This window comes from Lathamus discolor, chromosome 6 (assembly GCF_037157495.1).
Source record: "Lathamus discolor isolate bLatDis1 chromosome 6, bLatDis1.hap1, whole genome shotgun sequence".
Classification (NCBI taxonomy): domain Eukaryota; kingdom Metazoa; phylum Chordata; class Aves; order Psittaciformes; family Psittacidae; genus Lathamus; species Lathamus discolor.
Window position 1 is genome coordinate 83,216,374 of NC_088889.1, and position 16,003 is coordinate 83,232,376.

A 16,003-nucleotide genomic window follows, 5' to 3' on the forward strand; every position below is an offset into this window, starting at 1 on the left:
GTCTTTCCCCCTGCCTGGTGCTTGGCTGTTGCTTTGTCTTGTCCATAGTTTTGCTTGTGTCTGCTTGAAAGGAAGGCACATAGGGAGGGGAGGAAGAAAAGAAAAATCAGTATCTCTGTGTTACAGTAAAGTTCTTGTTTCTTCTGGTCCCTACAGAGTACAGGAAGACAGGGCTGGTATTATTCCCTGTCCAGGAGCTGCTAATTACTGCCTGTATTAGTGTGAACTAATTTTTTCACCTCTAGATGATCCTTCCTTTAATATAAATTAAAGTATATGAGGCCAAGATCGGTCTTTATCTCTGCTCTACAAATTATTAATCCAGGGATAAAGGAAATGCATCATGTGTCTGGAAAACATTTCTCCTGCTCTGTTCCTTTATCGTGCTGTTTTTGTGATCCAGGCCAAAAGCAACACGTTTAAATTCATGGAAGGAGGGAAACTTAATATCTTGGAGATCAAATAGAAAGAAAGCAACGTGTCCTACGGCAAGTATCACGAAAAGGTTTGGTTTGGGTCGTTTTCCTGTGTTCTCTGAGCTGCAAGAGCAGGACTTCACCTACCCCTCTCCGGGGGTGCAGTTCCGCGCACAGCCCGCTCGGGGAAGGGAAGCGAAGAAGAGGGCTGCCATGGCAGCCCCCGGCATCGGGGCCAGAGGCGGGACCGGGACATCGGGAGGAGCCGTCACCGGGGTGGAGTGTCGGTCTGCGAAGCGCCCGCCGCCGGTACGGCACCTGGCACGGGCGAGCAGGGGCCGGGCAGCCCTCTCCGGGCAGCGGGCAGATAAGGGCAGGGACCAGGGCTGGGGCTGCGGACTCCCGTCTGCCGCTGCGGCTCCGCGACTAGGGCCGGGCTCGCCAGGGCTGGAGCTTGCCGGGGTCTGAGCGCGGTCTGCGCCCTGCCGGTGGGGCTGGAAAGTGGCTTCTCCCTGGAGAAGTCACCCGAGCTGCCTGGCGATGGCACTTGACCAATTTAGTTACTTTGGGGTGCTAGAACTGTTAGGGCTGCACTGCACACATGCTCGGGGTTGTGCTCGGCAGCTGCTGAGCAGTACATAACCCTGATGTTGGTGTCAGCCCTGCGGTGTGGTATCTCACAGCTTTATCCCCCGTTGGTCACATACGAGCTTCTGCTGTGTTCAGCTGGAAGGGTGGGTCCCACGGGAGAATTAACAGCCACATCCTTCCCTGGTGTATTTAGCCACTGTGCTACACTTCAGTCTGCGAGGTATTGCACTAGCCTTGCTGGGGTGAGAAGCTTCCAACGGGACATCTTCTTTCATTTTGGTGTAGGTTGCGTGTTGGAGTCTGCTAGCTAGTGAATGAATGTGTCAGTGCATTTTCCAAATGGCAGGTTCCAAGTTTTATGTGTTACTGTAGGTAATGGGAAGCCATAAGTACTTTTGTATTAAATAGGTGTGAAAACTCTCAGGTTTAAGTAGTAATGTTCTTTGTGGTCAATCATTCTGTCACTTCCTTAAAACACACAGGCTTACTATTTAGCCTCAGTGCTACTTTTTTTTTTTCCTTTGCATCCTAACCCACAAAGGTTGGAACGTCTTTATGCAGGAGATTAAATATACATCTAAAAGCCAAGATTTTATTGCTAAGTCTCTGTGCCTTAGTAATGCTCCGTTAGTTAAACAAACCTGCAAGGAGTCCATGGCATGGCATAGGAGCTGTGTTAACTTCTGCTTCCACTGACCTAATGTCTCTATAGTCTTCTCTACCTGACTTGAGACCAATAGCAGCCTGATCCTGCTATCTGTAGCAGCAGCACCCTTTCAGTAGCTCTAGAGCCACGTTCGAGGTGTGATAGTTGAAGCATGGGTGCTATGTCAGTCCCTGCCCATGTGACACAGCCCTAATGTGGGATAAGGACAGCAGCTGGCTGCCTGTGCTAAGAAGTGTAGTTAAAATGTTAGCTGTTCTGGGCTGATAATGTCAGCACTCCACTCCAATCAAAGCAATTGATTTCAGGTGTTTCAAGGTTTTTTGTTCTTGATTCCCCCCCTCCCAGAGTAAGCTTGTTGGAAGGGCTGTGATTCTTGCCATGAAAAGTGGTAAAGTGGCAGCTGTTTGGGCTGGTATTATAGGAGCTGGCACTCTACAGTGGTGTCCCCATTCACATTTTTGTGGAAAAGCCTCTAATTGTGACTTTTGTAGTCCACAGCTTCTGTATGCTTGTTATAGAATAGAACCCTAACATGCTAACATGTTACACTGTGTTTTAATGTAACTGCATTTTTTCTGAAAATTAAAAAGAAAGTCTTTATGTGAAATTATTTGCCAGCAATTTGAAAACTGCATATAAGAGTTTTGAAGAGTTAGGAGAAAACAGTGATAAAACTCGTTCTCTTTTCCTCTGACTGGTTCTCTCTGGGCATTTTCCAGCCTCTCAGTTGTTTCGCCAGAATATCGTGGATGGTTTTTGTGTTCCCTCAGGGTTGTCTTAAATGCTGCTTGTGCAAATAGTAATGAGATGACAATATACTAGGAGGAAGTTAAACTAGATATTAGAAAAAAACCAACGCCCTTTACTTAGTTCGACAACATTGTGTGTCTTCAAATCCCTGCGTAGTATCTGAATTGACCGTATGTGTAGTTTTTGTAAGCTTTTCCAACTGAACTTGTGAATGAGGCTCCTGTAACTGATACTGCTCATTAAAGTGTAATTTGAAGGTTGTATTTAAATTGGATAGGTATCCATTGCAGAATAAACAAAGCTTTCTTTTAAGGCAAAACGTTAGAACTGTTCTAGTAATCAGTATCAATAGCAGAAAACTAATTCCAGACAGGTGTTCAAAAATTGCTTTGTTCTTTTTGGTGACCAGTCATTTCCTTCAAATACAAGTAGCTGGTAATGTTGGCTAATGGACAGACTTAAAAGAACTTGTTTTACAGAACAAGATTCAGTCTTGTTGTGTGCAAAGAATGTGATAGTCTGCAGTTTGCAATTTGAGTCCCGAGACTGACTTGCACTGATACAAAGTGATTCTTGTCTTACCCTTTTTTTAGCCCTTAATGGTCAGACTGAAGTAGGTAATATTTTTCAAGTGTTAAAGAAATAATACAGACTTCTCTTCAGGGTTTCTTATTCTTGCTAATCTTTCCTCTCTCTGCCAGGTACACTGTTCTTACTCTTCACTATTTCTGATTTTAGTAGTTATTTATCCCTGATTGTTCCTCTTTACTCAATGCTCATAATTTTCCCAATGGATCAAGTTTGCAACTTGTGGTCACAGTTAAGAAAATAAAAGCAACAAAGCAGCAAATAAAAAGACTTGCTCTCCAAGTGGTCTCTGGGGAAAGGATTAGGTAATGTAAAATCATTGTGATATGTACTTCAGTCCTTAAGAATTGGGATCCCATGGGGCCTTTTGGGTGGAGAAGCAGGGATTTGTGTGGTAGGTTAGGGAAACTACTGTGAATTTCTCAGAATTAATGAAGTATCTGGGCTTTCATCCACTGTTGTTAAGCAAAATCTCTGAGGTGTGTTGCACATCTTTACGATACTTAACTAGACACTAAAATTTGTTGTAATGATTTTTTGAATGTTTCAGTAGCATGTTTATAATAAAGGTGTCTAAAGTCAGGTGAAGAGATAGAAACCTGTTTGAGACACTGCAAACACAAAGTAGTTGGAAGTCCTCAAAAAGCCTTGTCTAAGCAGCCACAAGTGATAGAAAGGATATAACTTACAAACAAAGTGAGCAGGATGGAAATATTGTTCTCTTAACTATATGGGACGGGGGAATAGCAAGAAGAATGTTAAAAGACAAGGCAAACAAGTGAGTAGGTGCAGGAACTGGATACAGAGCAAATAAGGAGCAGAGCTTATGATACTGAAGCAACAGCTGGAGTTTACTCCAGGGAGAAGCCAGCTGAGGGCAGAGATAGTCACACAGTCAAATGTTCCCCATGTCTGACAGACACCATTCTGCCTGCCTCTGCCAGCCTGCAGCTGCTCTCTGCACCCCACTCTCACCAAGGACTGGGGGAGTGGGAGGATGGGATCTGAACTGTGGTAGGTAGCATCACACTATAGGTCTAGGAAGTACCTTCCTTTGTGAGCTGAAGATCCAACAAGCTGTTGGGAGACTGTAATGGGGATTTCTGTCACTTTCTTCTTTCTCTTCCCAGTTTGGTTTTCTGTCCTTTGCCTATGCAGTAGTATGCAAATGACTCGTTAGTGCTACTACGTCATCTTCCACTGGGAAGATCTTTTATAGCAGAGGCGCAATTTACATTGCTAGAATTGAAGGTCTAAAATAACAAAGTTCATATTGGCTCCTGTAATTGACCCTGCTGATCAATAAAAACACAGTGCAAGGCTGGTAGGAGGTGTGGCAATATGCATGAAAGGTAAGTGACTTTCATTTCCGTGTGCGAGTCACATTTGTTTCATTGCTAATATGTCAATCCACAATCAGGTTTTCTTGAGCATAGTGTTGGATTACTGTCAATTCACAGGCTGTTTAGATTTTCTCAGAGGCTTTCCTGGTTTGTTGCAGGAGTGCTGAAACTGTTGAGATTGACATAGTTGAAGAGTAGTGGTCAGTACTGGAACTTAGTTGTTGATGCGGCATGTAATCTAGTTTTAACTCTGGTCTGTCTCTCAAGCTCACTTTTGGCTTCCAGAAATCAATCTGATTTTTTTTCAGTATGAAGCTGTGTGGGACATGTTAAACAGGACAGGGATTAATGAATAAAAATAACTTGGGTAGCAATAAAGTCCTGTTTAGTTGTACGCTACAAAATGAAAAGATATTTACGGAAACAGAGTGCATTCAACTTCTGAATCAGTTCTTCCATGAGTTCTATTCCCTTAATTCAACACTATCAAGTTAAATATGAGGTAGTTCTGGAACTTACTGTTTCCATTCCTCTTCAAGATTTGTGGAAGTAGAAATATACTTTTATGTAATCCTTTTTACTGAGGGATTACGTGTAAATGACTTGAAGGTCTATGTGTCTTTCCTGGAACTTGATACCAGGTCAAAAGGCTACTTTAGCAAGACATTCATGTTTGTTTGATTTATATTCTAAATGTGGATTAGTGGCTATAGCAGAGGAATACCTGTACAGGAATGGATGAAACTAACCCGGAATTTTTTTTCAAGGCTGTTTGCCTATGACGTGAAGGCAGTTATTTTTCTGGGAAATGATCCAGACGTATGAGTGCACTGTTTGGAGTTTCCTGCTCTATATCATTACTGTGTGTTGGATGACTTAAGCGGAAAGTGCTCACTCCCACCTATCCTGTAACTTACGTATCGATGATTGTTAAACACACAGATCTTAAAGTATTTCATTCCCCAGAGGAACACAGGGTTTGTCTAGTTGCTTGCTTAGATCCAAAATGTCATCTAACATATGGAAACCACTCTGCAAAGGGAAGATTTGTCAAGCTCCTGCTTTCTGTTTTTCACAAAAAATCTCTGTTCTCCAGCTATTTTTTTCCTTTTACTTTTTAAAGGGAAAGCTAAGTCTAAACATCATAGCTTTTCCTGAAGCTATTGTTTATGGCTTTCCATCACAGGTCAGAAAGAAGAAACAGATGGTTTAGCTTGAGCATTACTTGTTTCAGGTTCTTTCCAATGAATTAAGACTGGTTAGAAATTTATAAACTGCCAGTCCATCAAACCCCAAACTAAACCTATAATGTAGGTATCTGATTTGAGAAGATGACTTTCTCATAACCTTTGGGCTTGGGTGGAAGAAGTGGGTAGATTGTCATGCAACCTGTACGTGTTTGGCATGCCCCCTGTACACCCGGAGCATGTCTGCTCATACACACCTTCATCCCACCCTCCAGGTGGCATAGTAATCTCTGAGTGACTACAGCCACAGTCAAGAAACCTATGGGTTATGTGCATTCATGTTTCCTTGCATGCTGCAAATGCCTTGAGCTTGAATTTATTTAAAATGCTTAAAACATCATGAGTGGAGAAAAAAAGAGTGGCTGCAGATGCTGGGTTCAGTGTTAGATGGTAGATGTCCCTGTGGATTTTCATAGTAATCCTGGCATGAAGTGCTTCTTAAGACTCAAAGGAAATAAAGTGGATAATAATGGAATCAATAGACAGTCTGTCTCGGGCTTACTTGGGTGTCCTAGCCAGACTTCATAGATACACTTAGAGATCTTTAAAATGAGTAAGAGAAAGAAGTGATGGATATGTTTTTTAGCCAGGTTGACCTTCTTCTGATTGGTTGCACTTTAGGAAGTTGGTTGATAGAGTTGTCTGATGCTTCCTACCAGCTTGCTTCAGTGTAATGCTGATTCTACACAACCCATGCATTTCCATCAAACTGTCTTTCATTATCTTCATTCAAACTAGTTTGAATGAAGACCAGGCACTGTTTCGATCAGTGCTCAGCTTTCCAGCTGCCTTGCTGGCAGGCTTCCCAGCTTTCTGGATGGCTGAGTCCAAGTAAGTTCCTAGAAAACCAGTTAAAAACCAGAAAAATTCATTTTGCACACTCTTCAAAGGGAATTGTCTGAGAATTGTCTTCCCCTGAGTAATCTTTTCCTCTTGAGCTTTTCATTACGGTTTGAAATGTAAAACACTTTTATAGGGGGAAATTCAGTTTTCCGAGCATGTATTTGCAGAGGTCCATGATTACCTTTTTCAAGAATTGTTTCCATGCTTTTTAATGGAGTATAAGGACAAAATGCACTAATTCCTGAAGAGTTTGTATATTCTAAGCTAGTTCTCAAAAGATCATCAAGAGCTAAGTGGTTCCTGTCAAATAAAACCTACCTCTTGGCAGATTTAAACTTCCTGTGACTTCTATGTAAGAGGTTTACATTCCTGGGGTGCTCGTTGGTTTTCTTTTAGAGAAGAGGAGGCTCTGCTATTACTTTTCTGAATACAGGAGACTCTCACTCTGTCTCTATGGATGTGAAGTGGCCTGAAGAAAACACAGATGTCACCTACAGGAGACTATGTTTTTAGTTTCTTGTTGGCAGTAATCACATTCCACTGTTTACAGAAGGGATGGGTGGCGCACCATATATTCAGATTTCCTGCTATGCATTTTAGTGAATGTTTGCTGAAGATGTGGGCCTCATAGCATGCTTCATCAGGCTGTAATGCAAGTGTAAGCAATGTTCTTATTAAAATGTGGGACTTCAAATTCAACCAGCCACCTGTGTTTATGCGCAAATCTCTTTGCAAATCAGTGTGCAAAACCTGGGCAGTGCTTTACAACTGTGTCACTCTGCAAGATTTTACACTGTCTGCCAAGATCTTTAGGTGTGTAAATAACACAATAGTAATTTCAGAGCTGCTTTTGGCAAAAATGAGAAGATTTTGACAAGCCTTCAGTAACTAGACACTGCAACTGTCCGTTTTACTTCTCTTCATGTGATACTTCCTTTACTGCAGTAGAAATCACAAATAAAAACCACTGCAGATAAAGAAGTTGGTTGAGACTGTACTGCTAAATGAGATTCAGCTCTGCTTTCCTAGGAGTGCAGCTGAGATAAAAGCAGGGTCTGACAGGTTCTTCCAGACCTGTCCTTTATTGTTTATTGTTTTTTCTTTCCCTGTTGAAGAGCTTGCCAGCTGATCACACTTGCTGTGGTGTCTTGAAGAACAAATGCTAAAACTTGCTTCCTTTTTAATTTTGAGTATGACTGATTAATTGCAAGAAACTCCTGTTTAATTTTGACTTTGTTCTTGTAGCATAAGGTTCCCTTTTCACTGACTTACCTGGACTTCTGTTTATTAAACTCTGACCAAGTCTGGTTTGCTTAAAGTGGAGCACTCTGTGAGAAATAAAGCTGAAACCAAATTTATTTACAGGATCAAGACATGAAGTCATTAGAAGAGCCCTCATTAAGAGTGGGGTCTCTAAATAATGCCAGCTCTGTACATAGCAGTGTTCCGGTGGCAGAGAAATGCCACTGCTAGTAAGAAGGTGGGCAGACTTCACCTTCTCTTTGGTTTTGAAAATGTAGTACTTGGAGAAAGTTTTCATCTTCAGAAAATTCTTTTTCTTAATGTTTTACCATGCTTCTAAAACCTAGCTTCATTGTTAGTGTTGGGGAAAACTGTGGCACTCCTGTTCCCTAGTTTTGTAGAGAGGTTACTACAGAGAAACATTAGCTCCCATTTTACCTGCAACTTCTGTTGGATGCCAATTTAGTGACAGTAAGTAGCACCAGGTTAGAATCATTTGTGATTTGTACCATTTCATTTGTAATTTGTTAGCAGGGTGGCAAAATTCCCTAACTCAGATGCTGAAAGGAACTTTTTTTTCATTTTGTATGTGCATACATCTGTTTTGGAATTAGATCTGTAATCAGTCATCCCATGAACATATTAATGAAGCAGTAGAGACGAAAATAAGGAGTATTTGTTCTCTCAACCCAAGGACTTGTCATGTCTTATCATTACAATGAAGCCTTTGAAAATCCAGACTACCACTTTTCAGAGACACTGGAAATTGATAGAAGGTAAGTTTGTTTAATTCTGCTGTTGTGATTGTGCCATAAGCAATTAAATTCTCTATTCATACGTAGGAGAAGCTTCTTCTCCAGAGCTTTAATTTATGGAATTCTTTTAATGCTTCCTTTATGCTTGCATTCTCAGACACAGGTTTTTAAAACAGCTATTAGGAAGGCAGCATTCAAGAGAAATAGCACATCTGCTTTTTACCTGTTGGATGAATTTATCAGTTCAAGGTATCTTAGTATTTATGGTACAATGCCATGGAAATTTTTTAGTTCCAGTAATTTTCACAGTGTGCTATAACCCTGGATGTCCTCATTTTTTCCAAGCAGTTATTCCTGTGTAGGTAGAATCCAAGCTAACTTCAGGTGGAGAAAAGTTTCAGTCTTTCTAATTCAGTTAATGACCAAATCAGAATAATGATGTTACAGTTCTAAATACAAAACACCTCTCAGCATCAGTTTGCTTTATAAAGTACTCAAATTTGATAATAATAGGCAACAATTAGTAAGGATGTCTATGCAAAGGTTTTGTGGCACTTTGAGTGTTCTTTTTTATTGTTCACACAGGAGGAATTCTCAAGAGAATCTGTTCTCTTACCAAGCCACTTGTGATTCTTCACTACCCGGTTCCTATGGAGAACACAGTGGAAGAGGGCAGAATTACCCTCTGGATATACCAATGGCCTCCATGAGACACGGCTCTGAATACAGTGAAGGTTTACCACGAGTTAATGTCCTAAGAAGTCCATATGGAAATTCCACAGGTATGTAATTTCTTGTATGAGCAGCTTACAGAAACACTGAAACAGATAACATCCTGAGGGAGTCCTGTAACTCTGGAAAGCTCAACTCTATGTATTTGTAAATGCTGACAGTGGGGTTTTTTTTGCCTTTTTTCCCCTAGAAGTAGTTCAGATGTTACATTAACAGATCCATGGACTGTCTGTTGTATTAACAGATCAGTAAATACTGACTTGTGTGGACTGAATAAATTGTTGAGTATTAGGATGTACACTGGAGTGAGATGTAGGAGTTTGGTCAAGAGGGCTGATACTCTGTGTAAATAATCCATAGCAGTATACAACTTTCTGTATAATTCTGATTCCATTCAACAGATAATCTTTCCTTTGAGCCTGAGTCTGAACTGGCATACAGCCCACCTTCTACCTTCCATAGCCCCTATATGCACAGCGTTTCCAATGAATCGGAAGGTAAGATACAAGGATTGTGGTGTGTCAAGATATTGTATGTTAGTCTCACCCTCCATAAAATAAGTACTTAAAAGCCTTTTGGTTCAGATATGAAGATATTCATGTAATAAAAGGAACCATAAAACAGAAATTCTATTTTACTATCCTACATCGTTGTAGCTGAATTTTTCACTATCTTCCTACAGGTGATGATCTTTGTTTCCTGAGCAATGAAAGATGTAATGCCTACTCATTTTAAGCCAAACTCCCTAAAAGTGGATCAGCATAAAACAAACTTACAGTTATCTGAAGAGACTTACTATAGGAGGAAATAAGGGAAGAATAGGGTGCATTTTTGATACTCTTTAGTGGCTTTTTCACTATGTTGTCTCTGTGTAAATTCTAGACCCTAATTATTATTATGAGAGATTTATATTCCTTAAAATACAAGGGGGCTGGAATAGAACAATCTGGCTTCTAATTTAGGCTACTGTAGTGATTTATTGTTCGTGTTCTGGGTAGGAACTGTTCTCACCATACTGTGTAATTTTTCTGTTACAATCAGTTCAGTTTTTGTCTGCTGCTTTTGGAATGTAACTAAGAATTCTTTTCTGGAACCTGGAAATGCCTCGCTCAGTGAGTGACCATAGAGATAGGGCATTTCCAAACATTACCTATCACATATGGCTTTTAATACCTGGTAGGAAAGAGAGTGCATTTCCATAACTAGAGGAGAAATGTCTGGGTGCTGAAAGCTCAAGAAGTACCTGAGGAGGCACAGATGGGTTTTTTTTTCTGATTCTTTTTAGTTGCTACAAAGGAAGTTGTCTCCAAGTGTAAATGACACTAACGTTAAGGAGCCATTAGATCTAAATAGTAAATATGGTGCAGGCGCCTCCACCATGTGCATCAGCTAGCAGGTGCATCAGTCAGTTGCAGCCTTCCCCACCAGAGGGTTGACCTCAAAAGGGGGATGTAGTGTTGCACAGATTTGCCAGGAGCCTACTGGGAAGGGAAGGCAAGGCAGGGAAGGCGGTGGCTAAACTCATCTATTTCATATCTGGAAGGCAGATGCTTTTAAGGAATATAGTCACTAGTGTTTGGATAATTGCATTAAAGAAGGTTGAAAAACAGTTGCATTTTGGGTCCAGGGAAGTGGGAGTCTGATACATATAACTTATTCAGCATGATTGTGATTCTAAAACAATCCCTCTGAAGTCAGTGTAAGGATCTTTAAAGAAAGGACCTATCTTCTAGAAGAAAGTCTTGAACAATCAATGTGCACATTTATGAGCAGGTTATCCAGTCTTTCATGTAGCTGAGGGCTATGCTCCTTACCTGTCTTCCAAGATGTATCTGAAAAACTGCATACAGTTGTCAAGCACGACCAGGAAAGAAGTCAATGGGGGAGTATATATTTGCATGCAGGGAGTGAGATTGAAGCATATACTTTTAAGTTGTTTCAAAATCCGAATTTCTCAATTTGTCAGGTATATCTGGACTTACTGACCAGTGCATGTTATTTAGGTAGCTTTATTCGGAGACGTGACAGAAGACCACATGATGAGATCTCCATGACTTCTTCCAGTGTGTTTGAAGCAAATCAAGTGTGGAAAGAAAGTAGGAGTTTAGGTAAGTGGTTCAGTATTAAATAGCATCTTGCACAAGATGGTGTGGTTGATACTGTTCCTGATTTATTCGCCTGAATTGCACGTGCAGTCTTTCTGTGGTTATGGGAACAACTTGGTTTTGTGTTAACACTACTGATTAATCTTTTATACTCTACTATCGCATTAAAATCCCATGATTGCTCAGCGCAGTCTGAATGTGTTAAATCATAGACGGAAAAGCTAATCTCTTTATTAGAATTTATTTGACCAGCTAATGGATTGTTTTCAGCCAGTGTGTCTGGAATTAGCACCAAATTCCAACTATGCAAAACCAGCCTGATTGTCAAGTAATACGGTTCTGTCTGTTTCATAGGTAGGGCAAAGTCTGGGCAGAAACATAAACTAAAATTCTAGAATAAATGAAAGTTTGGCTTTCAAGCCAATACATAGCAATATAGAAACGACACTATCAAACACTGATAAAGTGATAGACCAGAATCTTGGAGTTGGACAGTTTTTTGTTCTCCTTTGTATTTCAGCTCTTTGTATGAACACCAAACAAGCATCAGACAAGTGATACTTGGTTTTAACATTCAATATTTTACTACCTATATCTGTATTAGAGTACTGATGGAGCTGAGGATATTCTCGGGGAGTAGTCTCAGAACATACCACACTTTGGTAGCAGTGACAGTGGGGAATGTTGTTATATCCACTTCAGATTTTGTATAATTCTTACTGTACTGTTATTCCAAATACTTGGATATTTTTCATGGGTTTTATGCAGAGGAAAGTTTGGTTGAAAATCTTGCAAGTATGTCCACCAGTGAAAGGATTAAAGCAATCCAAAAGATGCCAGAGACCATGAAAAAAAAGAGAGAAATCAGGTAAAAATAAAAATGTGTCTGTTTATTTTTACAAACATTGTACTTTCAACATCCAAGTATCAAGTGTGGGTGTTTGCCACCTGCTCAGCTTTGGTTTGTCACTTTGAAAGAGCCAAAAGTATTTTTTAATAAGCTTTAAAAAGTTAACATCTTGCAAGGGGAAACAATTTAAAGATGGTTCATTGTCCTTTCTCTGGATGAGAAGAATCTCTCATGGTAATATAAAAATCAAGGCCTTGATATTTGATTATGAATGATGACTTGTGATTTCTTTTCAAAGGAAACTGGATGTTGGCCATTGAAAATGGAGAAGAGAGCAAATGTTCTCAACCATCCTTTTGTGTCCTCACAGAATATATTGAAGTTTTGTTCCCAGTGATATGTAGAGGGATTAGAATATGCTGTCATAGCGTGGACGAGAGCCATGGTGTCAGCTAGTAGAAAAAGAACTAGCAGAATAGCTCCATGTTAGCTTTCTTCATATGGACGTGTATGAAACACTGTTTCCAGCAGCTTCTTTGTCACGTTGTTGTAATTACAACCCGCACCATTGTCACCCCTTTGCCCTGCTTTTCCACAGGAATAAAGTTCTTAAAGAAATAACAAAAAAATCAAGGCACCACAGTATTCAATTTTGCTGCTGCCCACAGTGTATGCAGGGAATAGCAGTGGTAAGTGTCAAACTTCTGTCAGCCACAATAGCTGCAATGTTATCACTGTCTGCAGAGGTATCTGGTATCTGGCTTTATGTTTTATATAAATTTATGTTACTTACCAAGGAACCAGTTAATTGCTGCAGTCTTTGCTAATAGCTACCTGCATTATGGTAGTACTTAGGAACAAGAGTTGGGCATCTTACGGTGCAGGTAGTGGGGGAAATTTGTTCTTATCATAAAATGGAACTGTAAAGAATGTGAAGCTTCATTATGTGAATGTGAGTCCTGTTTAAGGCTTCTTGCTGAGATTGATCTCTCTCCTCTTTTGCACTTCAGTCATTTCGGCAATTTGGAAATAGCTTGTCAGAATATTTCCACCTAATGCAGTTGCAGCAGAAGACTCTGAAGGTCATTGGTGCCGAGTTTGGAACAAGTGTTCTTTCTTATTTTATTTTCTTGAAGTGGCTGCTAACTTTCAACATCTTCTCATTCCTCATCAACTTCAGTTTCCTCACAATTCCTCAGTTTCTTGCAGCAGAACCAAATAACCTTTCATTCACTGGTCTGGAGCTGCTCACTGGAGCTGTAAGTATGTAACAGCGGATATGTATTAGTACTGTGTGCAACAGATCTACTTTAAAAACTCACAATAGAGTAAAAATCTTAGCATCTCTTATTATGGAGTTAGAATTTTACGTGACTAGAAACAATATTCTAGACATTAGAAACAACAGAGTGAGATGAATGGAACTTGTCCTGATGCACTTGTCTCACTGTAAAAAATTGCTGTGTTCAGCAGTATTTCAAGACTTTCATCACTCTTTGAGAAAGCAGTGGCAGAGACACAAAAGAAGTCAGCGACAGCTGCAGTGGTCTTCAGCAGGACATTTTTCCCATGCTGATTTTCCTCTGAAAATGCAGTGCAAATTTCTGTACATGATCCTGTGAATTTTCCTTATTTCCAAAGCCGTGTTCTTCCAAGGAGCATACAGATCTTTCTGTGGCAACCTGCTGAATTCAGTGGGGCCTGGAGACAGAAAGGCCTTCCATTGTGTGGAAATCTTTACTTTCAGGGAATAAAGTCCCAGGCTGTTTTTAAGAGAAGTTTTTGCACTGCTTTAACTCTACTGGTATTCATCAACTAAGTGATCTGAGAAGAGATTTTTTATGTCTTTGCTGTAAAAAATGTGTCATTTTTACTGTTGTTAAATGATTTCTCTGGTTAATAAACAAGAGCCTGCTCTTACTAATGCTTAGTTGAGAGGCCTTTTTAAAGAGGAATGGTGTCAGCTTTTTCCTTCTAAAATTGCTTTTAAAGTGTAGTGTTTTGTAGTAATGCTGTTTTGCAAAGTACAATCATTACTGCAGGAGTTCAGCTATAATCTAATAGCTCTAGTGTTAAATGTCACATGGTTCCTTTATAGTCAATGCAATTTGTCAGTACAGGACCTTGATCCCAAAAAGGAAACAATTAAACCTTTCCCTCTTCAGGAATTTTCAGAAAAGAGCAGATCCTGCAAAGACATTGAATGCTCATGATCATACCATATGAATCTTCAGAAGGACACAAGTTATTTACGTATCTCTAGAAGCTCTCCAGTCTATGGAATATTTTAGCTGATAGAAAGAAACAAAGGGCCTGATACTTAGAAATTTATTCACACGTCTGGTTTCATGTAGGGAATGGGACAGTTCCCACTTCCAGTAATTGGGCTTCAGATGATGGTACTTCTAACCATGTACAGGTGATAGCAAACATTCTGAATGATGTCCATGTCTTTTCAGGGTTATTTTCAACAAACGGTACTCTACTATGGCTTTTACACCAATGCTACAATCAGTAAAATAAAGAATGGTCCATCTTACAACATGCAGCTGGCCTATATTTTCACTGTTGGACTATATTTTGTCATCTGTTTTCTTATCTTGTTGTTCAGGTAAACTAACTATATATTCTTGTTCCACTTATATTAAGGTCGTTGGCAATTCTAATTACCTAAGTGTTTCTGTAAGTCCTTATCTCCAGATGTAGAGTTTAAGTAGAAGTTTCTGCTCAAAAGACAATCTCCAGAAATCAAATCTTGTTTTAGACAAACAAAGAATAACTGTGAAATAGTAAGGGACAGGCAGAGAATCCCAGTTCAAGCCAATGAATATCATGATACCCCTTTTGTAAGCTGTTGCTCCGTATATCTTCTGGTACTGATATGGTCTTCCAAAGGTAAAGATTGTCAGCCATGATTAGAAGGAAATGTCAGTTGTTTCTTACATGAACATTTATTTTCTGTTTTGTCTTGCGTGATGTGCACTGACATAGATGCAGCAGCCTTGTGGTGGGACAGAAAAGCTGAGCAGATTTATGTATTTCCCCATTATGCACCTCACAAACTTGATTTTCATTGCAGCATGGCAAAGTCCTTCTGCAGGAACTTCATTAACCCTCAGGCATTCCCTGGGAATGCTAGCAAACTTCTCTGCACTTGGGACTTCAATATCACGAATGAAAAAGCTGTGAAGCTGAAACAAAAGAATCTCAGCACGCAAATAAAGGTACAAAGAACAGGAGGTACAAAGAGGTAGAAAGGTACAAAACTCACATGCACGAGTCCCTCTGCCAGAGGCTTATTTCTGCATAGAAATTTGTGTACGCACATAGAAGTCTCTGGCAGAGGGACTCGAGTATGCTAGCCCTGTTGCTCATAGATTTAAGGTTTCTTGACTGTTAAGTTTCATTTGATTTGTACTCCTGGAGTTGTCTTAGCTACTTGCTTTTCTTTTCTCTTTAAGCTACATATAAATATTAGTATGCTTCTGTTCTATTGAATGAATGTGACTCTGTGACTATTAAATATTTGCTGGACAGAGTATTCTGGTTTTCCTTCCTGCTATTTAACTAAGGAATTCTTCATTAGGTATTGTTTCCTTGCAGGAAGACCTCTCTGAAGTAAACTGGGAAGTTCTAAGTTTTTCTGTAACAGAGAGAGTTGTTTGCATTGCTATTCATTTTGCTTCGTGGGTCGCTTCTCTGGGAACAGCACTAGCTGCTTGTACTGGTATTTATTTCCTCTCCACTAATAACCTGAAGGTAAGGACAGATTTTACAGTCTGGTTTTGGACATGGGTATCTTACACTAAGTGCAACCACTGGTCTGTTCTCCCCCATCACCTGACAGCTGCTTTCCTGGGCTCATGGCTACCTT

At 40.1% G+C, this 16,003-nt stretch overlaps 1 protein-coding gene across 2 annotated transcripts in view; it reads left to right on the forward strand.

Moving 5' to 3' along the window:
- TMC5 (transmembrane channel like 5) overlaps positions 1 to 16,003 on the forward strand; it is a 31,323-nt gene that overhangs the window by 1,184 nt on the left and 14,136 nt on the right. For both annotated transcript variants that reach the window (XM_065684251.1, XM_065684252.1), the window contains exons 2-12: positions 404 to 488; positions 8,302 to 8,463; positions 9,028 to 9,224; positions 9,576 to 9,671; positions 11,178 to 11,282; positions 12,048 to 12,147; positions 12,728 to 12,818; positions 13,140 to 13,388; positions 14,589 to 14,740; positions 15,209 to 15,353; positions 15,733 to 15,888. In XM_065684251.1, the coding sequence (XP_065540323.1) occupies positions 8,390 to 8,463; positions 9,028 to 9,224; positions 9,576 to 9,671; positions 11,178 to 11,282; positions 12,048 to 12,147; positions 12,728 to 12,818; positions 13,140 to 13,388; positions 14,589 to 14,740; positions 15,209 to 15,353; positions 15,733 to 15,888 (1,365 nt within the window). In that variant the 5' untranslated portion in view covers positions 404 to 488; positions 8,302 to 8,389. The remainder of the gene's footprint in view (positions 1 to 403; positions 489 to 8,301; positions 8,464 to 9,027; positions 9,225 to 9,575; positions 9,672 to 11,177; positions 11,283 to 12,047; positions 12,148 to 12,727; positions 12,819 to 13,139; positions 13,389 to 14,588; positions 14,741 to 15,208; positions 15,354 to 15,732; positions 15,889 to 16,003) is intronic.